Below are 19,766 nucleotides of genomic sequence, written 5' to 3' on the forward strand. Positions count from 1 at the left end.
CGACAGCGGCAGGCGACATAACGTCTCCCAGACCCCGTTTCCTCATCAGCAAGTAGGCAAAATCCTAAAGTCTTCCCTGTGTCGCTAGTAAGGGATGAGGCTGAAAAGTGGTGATGGTCACAAAGGCTCCAGCCCAGGGCTTGGGACAAAGCTGGTATTTAAGAAATGCAGCTTCTGGGGGGCTTCCCTGATGGCTCACCAGTAAAGAACCTGCCTGCCAATGCAGGAGACACAGGTTTGATCCCTGGTTGGGGAAGATCCCACGTGCTTCGGAGCAATAAAGCCTGTGCACGACGACTAATGAGCCTGTGCTTTAGAGCCCAGGAGTTGCAGCTACTGAGCCCGGCAAACCTAGAGCCAGCAACAAGAGAAGCCACCATCACGAGACGCCGGTGCGTCGTAACTAGAGAGTAGCTCCCGCTCACCACAACTAGAGAAAAACCCGCACAGCAATGAAGACCTAGCACAGCCAGAAATAAATAAATATACAAAATTATATACATATATAAAAAATGTAGCATCTCGAGTTATGTCCTCAGCCACCAAGCACACTTATGGAGTGCATGTCGTGTGCTCCAAGAACCCCTACCTGGCTCTCCAAGAAGTGCCAACCTGGTATCTTTATACCAGAGCAAAGCGCCTGGCTGGGGCGGGGCCTGGAGCGGCAGGAGCCCCACCTCCACCCTCAGGTTCCTGGGCCAGTCTCCTCCTTCCCCTCTCTCACCTGGTGGATGGCAGCTTCCAGGCGGCCCAGACGGACACGGAGCTCCAGCCTTCTCAGGAGGTGGTTGGACACAGTGGCCAGGACGTGCAGCTGCTCATCCACAAGGCTGTACAGGGCGGCAGCTTCTGCCAGATGGCTCCTGGGAGGCCACGGAGGGTGAGCGAAAACCCAAGATGTTGATCCCTTGCCCCCCACTCCCTGCACTCCTGCCCAGCATAGACCTGCCTCCCTAACTCCCTCCAACACTGTGGCCTTGGCCTGGGTGCTTCAGCTGCTGACTTGCTGTGTAACCTTGGGTGGGTCCCCACACCTCTCTGGGTCTCAGCCTCGGCCTTCCGTGGGACTGGGAGGACCAGAGGCCACAGCAGGAAAGCAAATGACCCTGTCTTTCCCTAGGAAGGTAGGAACCGAGGTGGACAGATCTGGGTTCACACCCCAGGCCTGCTACCTTCCAGTAATAGGAGCTTATGCAAATTCCTCACCCTTTCTGGTCTCCGTTTCTTCAGCTATAACAAGTAGGGTAACAGAACCCGCCTCACAAGGTGGTTGCGCCCTCCTCTGCCCTAGCGATCCTTTGGAAGGAAAAGGTAAAAAAGGAGAGGGAAGGAGAGTCCATTTTCCTGGAGGGAGCCTCATCTGACCGCAGCTTCCCACGGGTCACTGCCCTTCCACGGAATGGGTGAACGCCCCGGGTGAGTGAACAGGATGGAAAATGCCAGGCTGTCTGGCAAAGGGAGGGAGGAAGTTGGGGGACAGGCAGGAGCTGCAGAACCAACGCGCAGAGTGGCTCACATGGGACCACAGTGCCCCCTGGTGGAGCTGCTGGTGGCCAGCGATCTGGACAGGCCTAGGGCGAACCAAAGGGGCCCCGGAGCTCAAACAGGCAGGCAGGGGCATGCTGGGAAAGGCAGTGCCAGCCCACCAGGCCATGTGAGGGACAGGGCACCTCCAGGAGCCGCTGCCCAGCGCTCGCATCTGCATGAATCTGTCTGTGGGCGCAGCTCAGGGTAGTGTGTTCAAGACTCTGGGCCAGGCTGCCTGGGTTCATGTCCTGGCTGTGTGACCTTGGCAAGTCATTTATCCTCTCTCAGAGCTCCAGGCTCTTCCACTGTAAAATGAGGACGGTACTAGGATCCACTTTGTGGGTGGGAATTAAACACGTTAACATTCTCGAGGCCCTTAGAACAATGCTGTGCTCATACTAAGTGCTGTTTGAGGTTGGTTAAATAAACAAAACGTTCTTGGAAGCTTATGCAAACTTTGTAATTGTGCTCCTTCTAACAGAGACAAAATTTTTACAATTGCTGGCTGATTTAATTGCTGATTTGCACCCCACCCCATCCCTAACTTTAAGAAAATTGGTACTTTCTAGGAATGTGCACTGTTTGCTCTCTGGTTCTGGACCTTAACACACCATGAAGTTCTCTCAGGCCCCTGCCAGGGCAGGCAGGGCAGTTCGGGGGTTAGTGCTCACGTGGCCTGGCTCTTACTTCTCTTCGCTCAGCCTCAGCATCCATCAGCCAAATAGGAGGAGGCAGGCCTCATGTAATCTTATGAGGAATAAGAGACAAGCTCTTGAAGGCACTCATTCCAGGGTTTAGGTCAGAGATAGTGCTTGGTCTATGATGGTGACCGGAAGCGGGGGAGCTTGTCCTCCAATGTCTGGGCTTAGGAAGACCACAGAGAAGGGACTTGCCGAGGTACAAGCCTCAGCTCGGAATATGGGCACTGCAAACACCCCGTCCTGTACATCCTCGGAGCCCACCCTATGTGACCCCTCAGCAAAGAGGCCCCAGCTCTGAGTCCCAGCCCAGGGAACATAATGTGGTTGGGGAGGAAAAGCCTGGTGCCTGTACCTGACGTCCGGGTTGAAGTTCAGCCTGCTGCCCTCCTGTCTCAGCCTGGCCAGGGTGGCTCCGCCTTCCCGCTGGAGGCTCATCAGGCCTGGGTCCCTTAGCACTGCCTCCATCAGCTCCTTGGACTTGCTCAGACACCTGGAGGCCTCCTGCCAGGGTTGGGAAGTAGCCTAAGGCTCAATTCCCACTCTCCTTCTATAACCTTCCAGGGCTCCCCACACCCTGATCCTACCTGACTCCCCCAGTTGGGCATTCAAGGTCTTACGGAAAGTCCATCCTTTCTATCTCTAAAACATCTCCTCAAACCAACCTTCCTCTCATCACCATGGCAACCTCACTGGTCCAAGCACCATCATCTCTTACTGGGACACCCATCCCAGGGCTCTGCTGATTTCCCCATAGCACCCTGGCTCCCCCTGCAGTCTGTTCTCTGTATGGCAACCAGATAGATCTCAAAGGGCCCATATGATCATCCCACTGCTGCTTAGAACTCTCCAGCGGCTTCCCTTCCCATTTAGAATCAAATCCCAACCCAGCTTCTCCCTGATACAGCTGTGGACCCAGAAGGTCTCCTCCCTTTCCCTTACTTTGTTCCACACTGGCCTCCTTGTTCAAATATACCAAGCACAGCCCCGCCTCAGGGCCTTTGAACATGATTGCCCTCTACCTGGAGCACAGTCCCGTTCCTGTTCCCAGGGTTCCATCTCATCCTTCAAGGCTCAGCTTTAATACCCTTCTTCCCCATTATTCTCAATCTTACTTTCATAGCCTTTAGCATCACTTGTAGTGACATGTCCATTTCTGTCTACTTTTTTTTTTAATGACCTCTCACACTGCAGGCCATGGAGTGTGCAGGCCATGCACACCCATGAAGGCAGGGACAAGTTGATCTGCCCCAGGCTGGGTCTCCAGGGCGTGACACATATTAACTGCCCAATAAACATCAGCTGAATGAATGAATGAAAACAAAGCCCCTTCACTGAGCCCCTAGTCCATGGAATCGGGGGTGTGTTGTGGTTTCCCCACTTCTGGCCCCTGGCTCACCTGTACCCCTCCAGGGGGCTCACCCTTCTCGAACTCCTTGATGGAAGCCTTTAGCAGGCAGGAGGCCTGGCGAAGGTCAACAAGGAAAGGATCCAGCTTCTGCAGGACAGGAGGCCCAGAGTGGGGGTGTCAGCCTTCAAAGAGGACGCCGCTCCCCTCCACCCACCAGGAGGACATGCAGGCTGGTGGTTCTCAAACGTTAGCTTTATCAGAATCGCCTGGAAAGCCAGTTAAAATCCAGGCTGCAGGACTTCCCTGGTGGGCCAGTGGTTAAGACTTCGCCTTCCAATGTGGGGGATGCAGGTCTGTCTGATCCTTGGTCGGGGAGCTAAGATTCTACATGCCTCTTGGCCAAAAAACCGGAACGTAAACTAGAAGAAATACTGTAACAAATTCAATAAAGAATCTTAAAATGGTCCATATCAAGAGAATTATTTTTTAAAAAATCCAGGCTGTTGAGCCCTCCTACCAAGTTTCTGGTTTAGTTTCTCTGCGGTGGGTCATGAGAGTGTGCATTTCTAACAGGTTCCCAGGTGAGGCTGATGCTACTGGTCCAGGGACACAGTTTGAGAACCACTCATGATGGAAATGAGAGGTGAAAAGACAGAGGACAGGTCTGACCTACTCCCAGGCCACTGGGGATATGGTGGGGAAGGGAACAGTAGGAGGGGTGTAGATGGCAGGGTTGGAGGCCATTCTCTCTGGGTCCCACTTCAGCCTGGCTTTACCACTTGCTAGCTGTGAGGTCTTGGGCAAGTTTTTTAACCTCTCTGTGCCTCCACTTCCTCTATAAAATGGGAGCACAGTGGTTCCTGCCTTAGAGACTTGTGTGAAGACTAAATGGGTTTATTTGTGCCAGGCACTTAGAATAGCATCCTTAATCATCTTCATTATCAGCTTTATGAAAGTGAAAATGCTAATTGCTCAGTCGTGTACAACTCTTTGCGACCCCATGGACTGTAGCCCACCAGGCTCCTCTCTCTTTGGGATTCTCCAGGCAAGAATACTGAAGCGGGCTGCCATTCCTTTCTCCAGGGGATATTCCTGACCCAGTGATCGAACCCAGGTCTCCTGCACTGCAGGCAGATTCTTTACCATTTGAACGACCGGGGAAGCCTCTATAGGCTGGATCTATAGGTAAGATTCTATTTAAAGGGAAGGCATTAAAGCAAAAATATAGTTTAAAAGCCCCTGGATGAACTGGAGATCTCTGGAGAGGGGAACTGGGAGCCTGTGGGACGAGTAGGGTAAGAGATTTTTCAGTTTATGCCCTTCTGTACTAATTGAATTTTGAACATATGGTCTGTTTGAAAATAGATCCAATTAAAAAGAGTGCAGGCCAAAAGCAAGCAAGCAAACGGCCATATGAGACTAGAGACCGGTGGTTCTCTGTGGGGTGGTCTCCCATGCCAAGGAACACAGGGCGATGTCTGGAGACATTTTTGGTTGTCATCATTTGGAGGAAGTTATCATCAGAGTGGGTAGGGTCCAGGGCTGGTACTAATCGTGTGACAGTGTGCAAACAGCTCACCCCCAACATGAATTATCCAGCTCCAAGTAGGAATAGTGCTGAAGTCGAGCTGCCCTGGGCTAGAGAAAGCCCAGGGCTGGCTCTCAGCACTGGTCCTTGAGTGGCTTAAGCCCATAAGCACCTTTGTGTTGCTGCAGAAGTCGTGCCCATCCTGTGCATCCTCATGTGCTAAACCAGGCATGAGATGCCCCTTTGCAGGGTTGGGGTGAGTAGGGACTGAGGTCACATGGGAAAGCAGCAGACCCTTGGCAGTTTCCTTACTTCCTCTCTCTTACAGGAGGGAGCATGCCTGCCTCCCCCACCAGACCCTGAGTTCCCCGAGATGTGTGCATCCACAAAACAGATGCCTATAAATGTATTTGAGGGTATCACTCACTTAGCATGTGGCAGACACCCTTTCTTCTAAGCTCTTTACCCACCTTAACTCAAGTCTCACACTAGCCCCAGGAGGAGGTACTCTTCCTAACCCCCATTCTGTCATTGAGGAAAAGGGCTCAGAGAAGGCGTATAACTTCCCCAAGATCACACAGTAGAGCTGGGGGTGGCAGCCAGGCCTTCAGGCCCCAGAGCCTGAGCTCTTCTTCACTCCACTCTGCACCCTCATTATCAGCGTTTGTTGAATGACTGTTTTTGAACCAGATAAGCTCAGGTGGATCCATGGAACGGGATAGAGAATGGAGAAAGAGAAGGGATGAGGGTGTGGGGTGAAGGCTGTGATGATAGACACCTGGAAGAATTGCACCCACTCGCCATGACAGTAGGGGAAGGGGCCTTCCAAGGCCGTAGGGAGCTGGCTGGGGTCCACGTGGTGGCTCAGGGCCTTCAGTGAGGTCAGCACTTCTACCTGCAGACCAAAAAAAACCCAAAAAAACAAAAAAAAAAAAACACGTCATTCTGAAGAAGGAACTCAATGTAGAGACCAATGTATGAGAAGGTCCTGCCCAGATCCATGCCCCAGCATTTCTCCACCTCCCATGGGTAAGACTGTCCCTGGCTTTAAGAGTTGCTTTCTGGGCAAAGAATTTTCTCTGGAAACTCTGATAAATCAAAGTTGAGAACCAGACCCTGTGTAAGGAATAGCAAATAAACAGCGCTCATACTGCCACTCTCCTAGCCCGTGATGGAGGCAGACATCATTAATCAATCATGGCACTCCTTCCCTCTGAGCTGGGCTCTTTCCAGCACAGTTGTCCAGGCAATCACACAAACCGATTAAAGCTGACCCTTGTCGTGCAACTCCTCTGCAGTCCTGTACCATTTTCTGGAGACCCATGAAGATGTTCTTGGGGATGTTGAGAAAAGTCACCAAATCCTAACAGTACCCGCTAAGATGTGGAGCAGGGACTAGTTGACTGCTTCTCCCAGGTAGTGAAGCTTGAGGTTTATAGTACAAACAGCTCCAGATACCTAAGCTTGGGATGGGGAGAATTCTGTGGGGTTCTGGAGCCCATTTTTCATCCCTGGTTTTTCAAGTGTGCTCCATGGACCAGCAGTCCCAGCAGCACTTTAGGAACATGCTAGAATGCAGAATCCCAGGCCCAACCCAGAACCACTTAATCAGTACTTGGGGAACCAGTGACTCCCCAAGAAATCTGTAGGCACCCCTGGTGGTTGAGTGGTAAAGAATCTGCCTGCCAATGTAGGGCACACAGGTTCAATCCCTGAGTCGGGAAGATCCCCTGGAGGAGGAAATGGCAACCCATTCCAGTATTCTTGCCTGGAGAATTCCATGGACAGAGGAGCCTGACAGGCTACAGTCCATGAGGTCAGAATCAGACGTGACTGAGCACACTTGCACACCATGGGGGCTGGGCAGGAGCCTTGTAGCATCCAGGCCTCATATCTAATTGACTTGCACTCTATTATTCCAGGGCCACCATTCTTCACCCCAGCTCAGCGCAAGCCCAACTCCTCTGCACCTCAACCGATGCTGCCTTCCCCTTACCTGGATGTCAGGTAATGCCTCCAGCTGGAGAGCTGCCTCCTTCTCCCCCAGGAAGAGCATGGCACGGATGGAGGCTGGGACCAGCGCCTGTCAGAGAGAACCATTTCAGAGTTGATCTGCCTAGGCCCTCACCGAGCCTCCCCTCTAAGATGCGGGCAAATGGGCCACGGGGACAGGGGTAAGGGTTCCGCATGCCTGGGATCCACATGGAAGGGAGGGCTGGGATCCTTATTTGGAGGATGAGTCAAATGATTTATTGGGAGTCATCGGAAGTCAAGGGAACAGCAGGTTCAAGCTGGGTTGCAAACTTTCTGGGTGCCCCGCCCCCTCTGGGTCTCAGTTTCCCTATCCGTAAAGGGAAAAATAGGAGGAGATGGGGTGGAGGTCAGACCACAAGGTGAGCTTATCCCAAAGTTCCATTTATGCTGCTGCCTGTACTGGTGAGTTATGAATCTCCTCCCTGCCCATTCTCAGCTGGTGAGATGTACGTGAGCTAAACCTCAGCCAATCAGTGTACCACAGTGCCCTGACCACAGAGGCTGACTGATGGATGGACACCTGAGCCAATGGGGGCTAAGAAGTTCCTCAAGAAAGCTTTTGCTGGGACTTCTGGGAAAAGAATTGCTCTTTTCTTTTGGATTTAAATGACAGATCATATGAAATTAGAGACGGTGGGGACCACACAGCCAAAAGAGTGGGACCTGGCTGATAATGGCACTCTCCCGGAGGAATGGAGCCAGAAATGGGGAGAGAAACCAGATCCTGGGGACAATATCTGAGCCCCCAAATCAAGTCATACTTGAGGCTGGATTTAATTTCCAGACTGAGTCACATCAACCAATGAATGACCTTTGTCTTTAAGCATGTTTGGGTTGGGGTTTCTTTCGCTGCACGGCATGTGGGATCTTAGTTCCCCAAACAGGAAACGAACCCAAGCCCCCTGCAGCGGAAATACAGTCTTACCCACTGGACCACCAGGGAAATCCCCTGGGCTGGGGTTTCTATTATCTGCAACTAAGGTTCCCTGCCTGGGGTCCCAGTCCTAGCTCTGAGCATCCCCAGGATCTGTGAATATCCAAAGGCCTCCAGTGCTTCTAAAACTTGGTAGGCTGAGGCTGTCCACTTCCACTCACCTGGGTGGCCTGCAGGGCACTGACCAGACCGGGATGTGGGGGCTGTTTCCTAGCATCAATCACAACTGCCAACCCCTTAGTTTTATCTTCAGGCCTGTGGGTGGTAAACAGAATTGGCAGTCTTATTGGTTGAATCAGGGCCCTCGAAGGGGAAGGACCCAGTGGAAGGTGAGGGAAACTGGCTGCTAGAAACCTGGATACTACTGAACTCTTCATCCTACAAGACAAATTTCCAGTGCCTCCCCAAGCCCCCAACACACACCACTTCCAGGGAGCCCTCCATGATTCTTCTCCAGGCAGAGAATATTGCTCCCTCTTCAGGCCTCCTACAGTACCTCACACAGCTCTCTCAGACACCCTAATAATCATAAACTATATGCTACTAACCCAGTTGCAGTAGGTGAGTCACCCAACCTTCATTCACCCCTTTTGTTGAGGGAGAAGGCTCCTTTTGTTCAAGAATCCAACTTTCTTCCTATAACCACATCCCTTCCTCCCCCAGGGCCTGGATTCTGATTGGTTGAGGCCAACAGCTGACCCAATTCCCCTGGCCAATGATCAGTTTAGATAGGGACCATGTGACATTTTCTGGCCAATGAGATGTGAGGAGATGTTTGTTGGGGACTTCTGGGAAAGACATTTTCTCCATTAAAATGTTCTTACAAAGAGCTATAAGGCAGAGACAAAGACTGCTACATTTCCATATCAGATAAGACATTTTGAGTTGGAGTTTGTTACTTGCAGCCCAAACACCCTCAGCGGTTCACAGTGCTCTTTTCAGTGATTACCTTGGGATTTTCCAAACAGTTTCAATTGTCAGTAAGGATGCTTCACTTCCACCCCTGCTCGTCCTCCAAGAAATGTGTCCAGTGGGTAGGGGGTGGAGCCAGGCAGTCTGTGGTTCCAAGTACCCTGGCCATTCCATCAGACTGGGAAAGTAACCCCCAACTGCCTTCAAGCCTTACAACCACCCAAGTCACAGACCAAAGCCAGAGGTGGCCAGTGTGGGATTTAGAGCTGTGGCAGTCACCTGGGCATGTTGTTTCGCCTCTCTGGAAGTCAGTTTCCCAGCTGTAAATGAGGCTAATGATAGTGTAGGCTTCCAGGGGCTGTGATGAGGACTGATGGATTAGAAACAGGGATGTCAATGTCTGCTGTTATCACTGTCGTGAGAGGGGAAACTGAGGTGCTGGGCAGTGACATAGCACACAGTGAGAGGAGACTCTTGGAGGTGAGGCCAGGGCTCTGACTTCATGTCCTCACCTGCTTCTGGCTGTGCCCATACAGGGAGGGAAGTTCATTTCCACCCCTGCCTCCACTGCCAGCCTGGACACTCATAGAGGTCAAGGCCCAATATAGGAGATCAGGGTCCCCAGCATGGCCCAGCACGAAGCCTGTCTCAGGGCAGGTGCCCAGCAATGGTGATTCACAACAGGAATGGAGAGCCAAGCCCAGCATATGAAAACCCCATGCGCAGTGCTAAAGGAAATCCCCAGGTGCAATCCTAAAGGAAATCAGTCCTGAATATTCACTAGAAGCACTGATGCTGAAGCTGAAGCGCCAGTGCTCTGGCCACCTGATGCGAAGAGCCGACTCATTAGAAAAGACCTTTATACTGGGAAAGGTTGAAGGCAGGAGGAGAAGGGGATGACAGAGGATGGGATGGTTGGATGGCATCACCAACTCAATGGACATGAATTTGAGCAAATTCTGGGAGATGGTGAAGGACAGGAAAGCCTGGCGTGCTGCAGTCCACGGGGTCGAAAAGACTCGGACACGTGAGCGACTGAAAAACAAATGCGCAGTTCACACTGCACCTCACTTCCCTTTTTGTGATCATGCTTGGTCCTCACAGCCCACTTGGTCATCTCTCTTTTTCAGGGGGCATTTCAGAGAGGCAAAGTTACCACTCCCAGGTCACACAGCAGATTGGTGGGGCGCGGGGGTGGATTCCATCTCCCCTTCAGACCAGAAAAACCACTCCTCTTTGGACAAAGGGTAGAAAAATCTCAGTGGCCAGCAGGTGGCAGCGTTGGCTCCCATGGGGTGGAGTTGGAGGAGGAGGTTCCAAAGGGTCCCATGAGTCCCTCCCCACCCACCCCTGCCTGGGCGCTGCAACTCAGGAAAGATGGAATCTCTTCCCCAGGCAGTCCAACCTGAAGTCTTATGGGAGGTGGAGGGAAGGGGCGGTGGTAGAAATAAGCCTGATCATCACTCATCATCAGTGATGAGTGAGCCTCATCACTCACTCATTCTTTTGCTCTCTCACTTATTCATTCCTTCACCCATTCACCCTTCCCTTCATTTGTTCAACGAATATTTATAATTCAGATCAGTTCAGTTCAGTCTCTCAGTCTGACTCTTTGCGACCCTATGGACTGCAGCATGCCAGGCTTCCCTGTCCATCACCAACTCAATTATCACTTCCTCGGGGAAGCCTTCCCTGATTTCTCAGTTGAAACTAACCGCCCCTCGCCCTTCATTTTACAACAGAGGCTCTCAAAATGTTTTTGCATCCCACCCACATCAGTATCACCAGGAAATTTATTAGAAATACACATCGTCAGGTCTTATGCAGACCAGTCAACTGAACCAGAAACTCTGGAGGTGGGGCCCAACCATCTGTTTTAACAGGCCTCCAGATGGTTCTGATGCCTGTTGAGTTTGAGAACCGCACTGATCTACAATATCCCTGTTTTCTTCACCACGCTAACACTCCTGAGAGCTGCTGGTCCGTGGCTGGTTCCTTGCACACCATCCATCTCCCCCGCCAGCCTGGGAACACCCCAGTGTCAGGGACTATCCTGCTCTTTCGGTCTGTCCTGCTTTCTTCCCATCATCTGGCTCAGGACCAAGAGGATGTGACGTCTCTTCATATGGTACCTGGTGCTGGGCTCTGGACTGAGGGGCCGAGGGGGCATGGGGTGGTCAGGCTGGCCCAGCCCCTTACCTGGGGATGGTGCACAGGTAAGAAAACAGCTTGGTGACCTCCGAGGCCGTGCACCACGGCGCCTCCCAGGGGCCCTTGGTGGTCGACACCAGGAGCAGGGGCCGCCCCGCCCTGTCCCGACCGCCTGGAAGAGAAAGCACACACATGAGCAGTGAGCGCTTTGGTGGAGCCCCTTCTATAGGAACCTGCTCTGTGGCCTCTAGGCTTTGCCTGTACTGGTCCCTCTGTCTGGAATGCCCTTTCTCTTCTCCATCTGAACTCCCATTCATCCCTCAAGACCCAGTTCAAAAACTACTTCTTCAGAAAAGTCATCCCCAAAACCATCCTCCATGCGGAGGCAGCCTCACCCTCCTCTGGGCACCCCTTGCCTGGGGCACCTTGGGCAGAATAGAGCTCACGGAATGAGCTTTGGGGTCACACAGACAGGAATTGAAGTTCCAGTTCTGCACTGACTTGTTCTGAGTCCTTAGACAAGTCAGTGTGTCTCTGAGCCTCAGTTTCCTCATCTGTTAAATGGGGAGAATACAATACTGAGCGGATTAGGCTATTTCAAAGGCTAAATGAAATAGTTCCTGAGAAACATTTAACACAAGACAAGGGCCTCATAAAGAGCAGTTGTAACAGCCGTTATCTCTGTCCTCACTCAGCCCCCGTGTGGTGAGTGTGCATTCCACAGCTGACAGCTCACTATTTACTCTTTTTTTTTTTTTGGCCATACCACGCGGCATGTGGGATCTTCCCTGACCAGGGATTGAACCAGTGCCCCCTGCATGCAGAGTTTGGACCGCAAGGGAAGTCCCACTATTTATTCTTGCAGACATCTAACCATGAGTTCTCCGCAGACTGTTTCCTGTTCCAGGAATCCAGACAGTGTACCCCACGCTCCCCACAAGGGTCAAGAGTCTGAGGCCCAGGGGGTCAGCACAGTCTGTCTACACTGTGGGGAAGGGAAGTCTAGCAGGGGGAAGGAGGCCCTGGCCACTGGAAACTGGGCCTGTCCTGCACTCTGGACTCACAGCCCTGACCCCCAGAGTCACCTCACTCAAGGCCACCCTTCAGTGAGCACGGTCGATTCCGTGCAGGTACAACCCTCCACGGTGTGGAAGTGTGGGAGACCCTTTGTAGCTCATGAAGCCTTCAACAACCTTAACCACCTTCGCAAGTGTTGCCTTACACACAGGTACAACCATCTAGAACACAGAAGGATTGTGAGACTTTGTGAACAATTAACATGGGGACAGGGCTTCCTAGATGGTGCTAGTGGTAAAGAACCCATCTGCCAATGCAGGAAACATAAGAGACGCAGGTTCAATCCCTAGGTAGGGAAGATCCCCTGGAGGAGGGCATGGCAACCCACTCCAGTATTCTTGCCTGGAGAATTCCATGGACGGAGGGGCCTGGCAGGCTGCAGTCCATGGGGTCGCAAAGAGTCAGACACGACTGAAGCAACTTAGCATGAATATAGGAACAAACAGCTTGAGCTTCAACAAAGATGACCAAGAAGACAGACAATGTCCTCCAGGAGTTTTAAAATGACAGAGCAGGGACTGCCCTGGTGGTCCAATGGTTAAGAATCTGCCTTCCAATGCAGGGGACAGGGGCTTGATCCCTGGTTGGGGAACTAAGATCCCACATGCCATGGGCAACTAAACCCCAGCACTGCAACTACTGAGCCCACGTGCTGCAGCTAGAGAGTTGCCCACAACAAAGAACCCACATGCCAGAACGAAGACTCGAGGCAGCCAAATAAATAAGTAAATATTTTTAAAAAGGAAAACAAAACAAAATGACAGATCGGTGTCCCCCCGGATACGTCTGCAGAAATTTAGATGTCTGTGAAATAAAACAGACTTGCAGGACAGTCAGTTCCCAGAAAGCACAGTGGTTTCTCTTGCTTGGAGAACTCTGCACATGCTGTTCTCTCTGCCTGGAACACCATCCCCACCGTTTTACACAGATAACACCTACTCATACTACAGAACTGAGTTTCACATTACTTCCTTCAGGAAGTCTTGCCTGACCTCTCCTCTACCCCAAGCACCCCAGGGGCCTCATCACTCCTCCCAAAGTCCCCTGTAATGCCACATAGTCACATTTTACAGTGAATTATAATAATCTACTGTAATAACCTGTTGAATTTACTCCCAGAATATGCTTCCTGAGAGCAGGCTTGGTTCTCTGCTGAAGCCTCAGTGCCAAGCCCAGGGTCTGACACACAGTAGGTGCTCAATAAATCTTTATTGCAAAGATGAAAAAATGTTAAACAAGAGTGATAACACTCTCAGTACTGGATGACGTTGACACCCCAATCAGACCCCCATTATCAGGTCAGAGCACTCATCCCCCAGAGGCTGTAGTTACAGGCTGTAAATTGGCCCAGAGATGTCCCCTTGTCTGAAGAATTGCCCTCCGCTGAACCAGGTCACGGGTTCACTTGCATCCTCATCCCAGGACCAGCCTGCTGCTGCTGACTCACAGATCCAGGTGTACAACAGGTCAGCCCCTGGACCTTAAGATAGAACAATCTCTGTGATGTAATTCATGCTCCAGAGCTGCCCCACCCTCAGAGAATCAGGTCATATCCTGGCTTAGCTTCTCCCCTGCCTTGCCCTGCCTCCCTCACTCCCCTTCCCCTGAAAGCAACCTTCAGGAAAATAAATCACCACCCCAAGGATCCCTGTCTTAAGCTTTGCTTCTAGGGAACCTGACCTAAGACATTCACCTTGATGGCCTCACTGGAAGTAAGACAGATGGATAGATGGAGGGAGGGAGGGAGGAATGGATAGATGGATGAATGAATACCTAGAAACTGCTTTAACCTCCTTCATTGAAAAGATGAAGAATCTGAGTCCCAGGGAGGCCTGGTCCAGAACACAGGCATCTAGGACCTTCCCTGCTCCCCCACACCCACCAACATCTGAAGATTCTCAGCCACCCCATCCCCACCCCCACCGCTCCCTCCCCTTCACCTCCACTCGCCCCTACAGCCCCTGAGGACCTGGCAGGCATGCTATCCTGGAATGGAATATCTCGACGCTCAGGGCCCCAATCCTGGGCTCAAGTCCTGGGGGGTCCTCGTCCAGAGCGGGGCTTTTTTCTGGAGGGCCGGCAGAAGCTTCTGGGAAGTCAGCCTTTTCCTCAGTCACTGGGTCTGAGTCAGCGTCTAGGCCAGATGTTTCAGTCTGAGTTGTTCCAGCTGCGGATAAACAACAAAGAATATTGCAGAAGATGGATTTTCCCAGGGAAAATGTTTTCTCACATTCTGCCTAACGATAAGCGCTTACAATATCGATCTCCTATGTGGCAGGCATTGTGCTGAGCTCCTTACTACTGGTGTTGTCTTTGAACCTCAAAACAACTCGAGGAGGCAGACGAGATCCTCACTGCACAGACAGGGAGACCTGGCCTTACAGAGGTTAAGTCATTGATCATGGTCACCCACAGTTTATGGCCAAGCTGGGGTATAGACTTAGGCTGTCTCAACACAACCACAGAATCTTGCTCAATTACAGGCTCAAGAGACCTTAAGCTTCTTGACATGCCACCCCATGCTCTAAGCCCCTGAGATGGACCCAGCCCAGATGAATCTCATCCCTGACATCCTACACCACCTTGTCACCTGATCACATCCAGAGAACAGCCCTCTCCAGCTGAGCATGCAGGCATCTTACCTTTCCCTAAGCACTTGGCTCGGTTGGGTTTGGGTGAGTAGAGTGAACACAAGACTTTCCAGGGCCCATCATGCTGGAGTGAGGCTTTCTCTGGGGCCACAGGGGCTTGCCTCTGCCCCTTTAAGAATGAGAATTTGAGCCCAGGAGTGGGCGACCCGGAAGAGGAAGTGTTTCGACCAGGGTTGGTCACAGGTTTGGCAAGTCTCCTATTGTCCTGTTTGGTCCTCTCTTCCATCTTGGTTTTGGAGGCTGGAGCATCAAGAGGAGAAGCTGGGCAGAGCCGGGGAGAGGATGCTTGTTTTGGTCCTGGCTTGAGCTGGACCATGTTCTCTGAGTTTCCCTGAATGCCCTGTGTCTTGGAGGCGGGTGGCTCTTCTGAGCCACCTGTCCCGAGGCCAGACGCACAATGCAGTGGGTTTACAAAGATGCTGAGGTATGGCTCTCGGGGCTGGTGTTCTGAGTCTTGGGTAGGGACTTTATCATTAGCCTTTCTCCTCAAGCCCCAAACACAGGGTTTCTCCCCCAAGCTTTCAGGCTTCTCACAAGCCCATTTTTCCAAGGAAGGCTCTCCATTGGCCCCTGACAGAGGAAGCATCCTTTGAGAGAAAGGGATTTCCTTGGTTCCAGATAGCTCTTCTGGTGCCCCCAAAGGACACCCATTGGGCGTCGCCACCTCTTTACTGGGAGACCCTTCTCTGCTCTCTTGGGAAAAGTCCAGAAGAGCCACATACTCTCCCTCCAGGTCCTGGCTGGCCACACTGTCCACCCTGAAGCCCACCTCCCCAGGTCCAGCTTGCTCCACCTTGATGAGTCCTGGGTACTTGTTCCTGTGTGTCCTGCCCTTGCCCAAACTCCGGACAAGCAGCACCTGCCTGTCTGGGCAGTTGGCCTGGTGCAGCTCTTGAGAGCTGCTCAAATCCAGTGCCTCTAACTGAAGGGACCCCCAGGCTGGGGAGAGGAGATGCACTGCTGGGGGTCTGTCATCCACAAACTCTGGGCTGGTTATCTTGGTCCAGGGCACAGGGGCCATGCCATCTTCTGAAGCTACCAGGCAGTTGTGTAGGGGACTGCCCTCAGAGTCACTGTTGATGGCCTCCAGCCAGGCTTGGGTGAAAAGCAAAGGATAGGACGACTCAGCGACAGGCTTCGTGTCTACTGTGCGGAGGTCCACAGAGAGGCACTTGATCGTGAGGCAGACGGACTGCTCCTCCCGGGGCTCGACTTGGAGGTAGAAGTCACCTTGGCGCAGTAAGAGGGGATTCAGGGGTGCCAGGTGGACCACAACCTCATCCCGCAGGCACAGCGGCCAGCCCTCGTGCAGGAAGAGGCGGTGTGAGTAGGGGGCCTGCAAAGAGGAGGAGACAGCATCAGAGAATCGGGCTCTGAAAGCCCCGCCCACGGGTTTCTTCCTTCCCTCTCCCAGAAGGAACATTGAACAGGTCGAGGACTCAGGTGAGGCAAGAAAGGTGCCTAGGACACAGCATCCAAGGAGGCCCCGCTCTCAGCATCCTGCAAGTCACACAGCCCCGAGAGGAGTGCCTCCTTAAACATTGGGCCTTCCATGCCTCTTGCTCCCCCTAGTCCTGGCCCTGACTTTGAAAATACCAATACTTGCTCACCTACTGGGCCAAGGGAGAAAAGCTCTGAGTGCCAGGCACCAGTTAGCAAGAGCCTTTTCCATGAGGATTGTCCTGCTGGCTGCCTTCTCCTTTCCAACTATCAAAACTCCTCTCAACCCAGTTCAAGTTGAACCCTCCACTTTAGGGCCAGGGAGACATGGGTTCCAAGGTCTGAATTGCTAACTTGTGCAAATGACATAATTTCTTTGAGCCTCAGCTTCCCTATTTGCAAATAGGAATAATGATACGTATTGGTATTATTAGGACTTTCCCATGTGGTAAAGAATCCCCCTGCCAATGCAGGAGATGCAGGTTCAATTCCCGGGTCAGGAAGATCCCCTGGAGGAGGAAATGGCAACCCACTCAGGCACTCTTGCCTGGAAAAATCTCATGGATGGAGGAGCTTGGCTGGCTGCAATCCAGGGAGTCACAAAGAATCAGACACAACTGAGTGACTGAGCTCAGATACCAATACACACATTGGTATTATTGGGTTGGTACGAGGATTAAGTGAGATCATAAATACATGAATGTTTTTAAAAAAAAAATGCATAAAATATAATGAGTAGATGTTCGTGCATGCTCAGTCACTTAGTTGGCGCTGTGCGGGCCCAGTGTTCAACAGTGACACCAAGTGGCATCAACAGAAACAACAGCTCCGCCAAACTGAAAACAGGTCTTTCTCTTCCTGACTTTTGGGAAAGAGTCTGATTCCCGCAGATCGAATAAGCTCCAATAATCTCATGTAATTTGGATGAGTGTATGGGAGACTTTCAGAGAATGACACTGAACTTCCTGTGAATCAAGCAGGTGTTTTCTGGAATTATGAATTGGGGGAATGATGAGATCTGACCATACCTGTACCTGCCTTGTTGATAAGCCAGTTCATTTCAGTTACACGACAGATTTGGCTGTCTCCAAGAAACTTTCTATCCATAAACCACAAGTCTGTGCGTTATTTCACCCTCTTCATATAGTCCTCTGCTGTTTACAGCATCTTTCCCCCTCCCGCCACTTCTCAGTGAATGAGATGAAACAGCCGAGTGGTATTTTGCAAATAGCAAATCACCATAGAAATGACTGTTATGATCATCTTATTTGACTCACAGTATTTCAGGAGTGCAGGCAGTTCAGGAACTATCATTCCCACTTTACAGATGAGAAAATCGAGGCTCAGAGAGATAGTAAAAAAAAAAAGCCTCGTCATCACACAGCTGAAAAGCAGCAAAAGGAGGACTTGTGTTCACATTTAGAATCAGCCATATGTTTGTCTCCAGTCTCCCTAGGCTTCATTGATTGTGGCTGTCTGTCTGGGTGCTGGTGGTTACAAAGAAAGACTTTGAGGCCGGAGCATTCTTAGTTCACAGGGAGAAAGGAGACAGTGGTAAAGTAACAGCCAGCAGCTACTGAGCAATTTCCTCATGCCAAGTTCTGTGCTAAGCTGTGTGTATCATCTCAGCGAGGTACATACATCCTGTGTTATTAACATGCCTGCTTTCCTCATGAGGAAACTGAAGTTCAGAGGGGGGACACGGATCCCCCAACTTCACAGTGATGGAGGCTGGATTTGAACCTTGGGCACCTGACCCCCTGGGGGCATACATTAATTCCATGCCACCACTCCCTGCTCCGTGGTGACACAAATTCACCTATAATTACAATTAAAGGTGTCCATAATTTAAAATATAAAAAATCTAACTATTGTGATTTTTGCCTCTAGAAGAAATGGGGAAAGGAACAGTGCAAGTTCAGTTTTTAATGGCCAAATAAAAGAAGCTGGTAGATGTATAGCTTGTTAGGGAGAAGAAATAAAGATGGGGAGCCATTGTGTGCGTGCTCAGTGGCTCAGTCGTATTCGACTTTTTGCAACCCATGGATTGTAGCCCACCAGGCTCCTCTGCCCATGGGATTTTTCAGGCAAGAATACTGGAGTGGGTTGCCTTTTCTTCCTCCAAGAGAGATTCCCGACACAGGGATCGAACCTGTGTCTCCTACATTGGCAGGCGGATTCTTTACTACTGAGCCACAAGGGAAGGATGGGAAGGATACAGCTTAAATAATGTCAACATGGATATGTGGCAATTGGCTGCAATGTTTCAGCGAGACACTTTCTTCTCGTCCAAGAACAGTGAATGTGTATGGAGCTATTTCTATGTGCTAGGCACCGTGCTAAGCACCTAGAATGAAATGACCTATTTCCTTCCAGTTCCAACCATCTCTTATTCTAGCCTCCTAAGCCTGAACTTTTAGCTGCTGCATTCGATTTTTTTCTATCACTGAAATGATGCACATAATTCCTTCATTTATTTCTGTTCCTGATATGCCAGGTCCCTGACAGATATGAGCAACTCAGGAAAGGCTAGTAGGACCTAAGATGCTCTTAGCAATTTTGAGGCTAGAGCAGTTAGGGGTAGGCATTGAATAACAGAAGGGCAGAGCAGAATCAGCAACTCTGAAGGATGTGGGTAAGTTCCATGAAGCTTTTCGTCTCCAAAGGCCTCTCCCCACCCTTTTCTTAAAACAATCTCCACCCTCTGAGCACAGAGGGAGGTATACGATTCAAGTCTGCAAAGTCCTCATATCCATTCCTCTGGCTGCAATAATTGGTCCAAGGATAGACACAGAATCCAAACCTGGCCAATCCTGGTACCTCATTCCCCTTGTCTCAATGACTGGTCCAAGCACGGATGCAAGACTCAAGCCCAGCCAATCAGGATCCTCCCTTGTGATTTTCTATCTGCAACTGATGGGGCAGAGTTCATTTTCTTCTTCAGAGTAGGGTTTGATCCTGGTGCTGCCCTGGGCTCCACCCTTGAGGAAACACCTAGTTTGTAAGAATGATCCTGACAAGCAGGAGAAGCAGAGACAAGAAACAGAGTCCTGAAGGGGTCTGATTAGTGGATCACCTCAGACTCATGCCGGGATCACCTTGTCCTGACCTAAGTAAGGATTTGTCATTTGCAGCCAATGAGTTCTGCCTAAAACACTTTTCTTTCCACTTTGCCTCAGGAGAGGGCTCCCTGAGATCTGGGTTTGAAGGAGTCTCATTGACTTTCCAGGTGGCTTAGTAGCAAAGAATCTGCCTGCCAGTGCAGGAGGCATGGGTTCGATTCCTAGGTCAGGAAGATCTCCTGGAGGAGGAAATGACAACTCACTCCAGTATTCTTGACTGGAGAATCCCATGGATAGAGGAGCCTGGCAGGCTACAGTCCATGGGGTCACAAAGAGTCAGACAAGCACTAGTATCTCTATTGCATCCTTAAACATGGAAGACATAATTAACCACTCATAGA

At 51.1% G+C, this 19,766-nt stretch overlaps 1 protein-coding gene across 1 annotated transcript in view; it reads right to left on the minus strand.

Annotated features, from left to right (window-relative positions):
- Window positions 1–19,766, minus strand: part of KIAA1755 (KIAA1755 ortholog) — a 32,799-nt gene that overhangs the window by 5,478 nt on the left and 7,555 nt on the right. Inside the window, exons 4-12 of the mRNA XM_055543340.1 lie at window positions 14,855–16,199; window positions 14,182–14,379; window positions 11,184–11,307; window positions 8,234–8,327; window positions 7,101–7,187; window positions 5,883–5,999; window positions 3,625–3,723; window positions 2,581–2,729; window positions 725–863 (exon numbers count right to left, since the gene is read on the minus strand). Coding sequence (XP_055399315.1) covers window positions 725–863; window positions 2,581–2,729; window positions 3,625–3,723; window positions 5,883–5,999; window positions 7,101–7,187; window positions 8,234–8,327; window positions 11,184–11,307; window positions 14,182–14,379; window positions 14,855–16,199 — 2,352 coding nt within the window. The remainder of the gene's footprint in view (window positions 1–724; window positions 864–2,580; window positions 2,730–3,624; window positions 3,724–5,882; window positions 6,000–7,100; window positions 7,188–8,233; window positions 8,328–11,183; window positions 11,308–14,181; window positions 14,380–14,854; window positions 16,200–19,766) is intronic.

This window comes from Bubalus kerabau, chromosome 13 (genome assembly GCF_029407905.1).
Source record: "Bubalus kerabau isolate K-KA32 ecotype Philippines breed swamp buffalo chromosome 13, PCC_UOA_SB_1v2, whole genome shotgun sequence".
Taxonomy (NCBI): domain Eukaryota; kingdom Metazoa; phylum Chordata; class Mammalia; order Artiodactyla; family Bovidae; genus Bubalus; species Bubalus kerabau.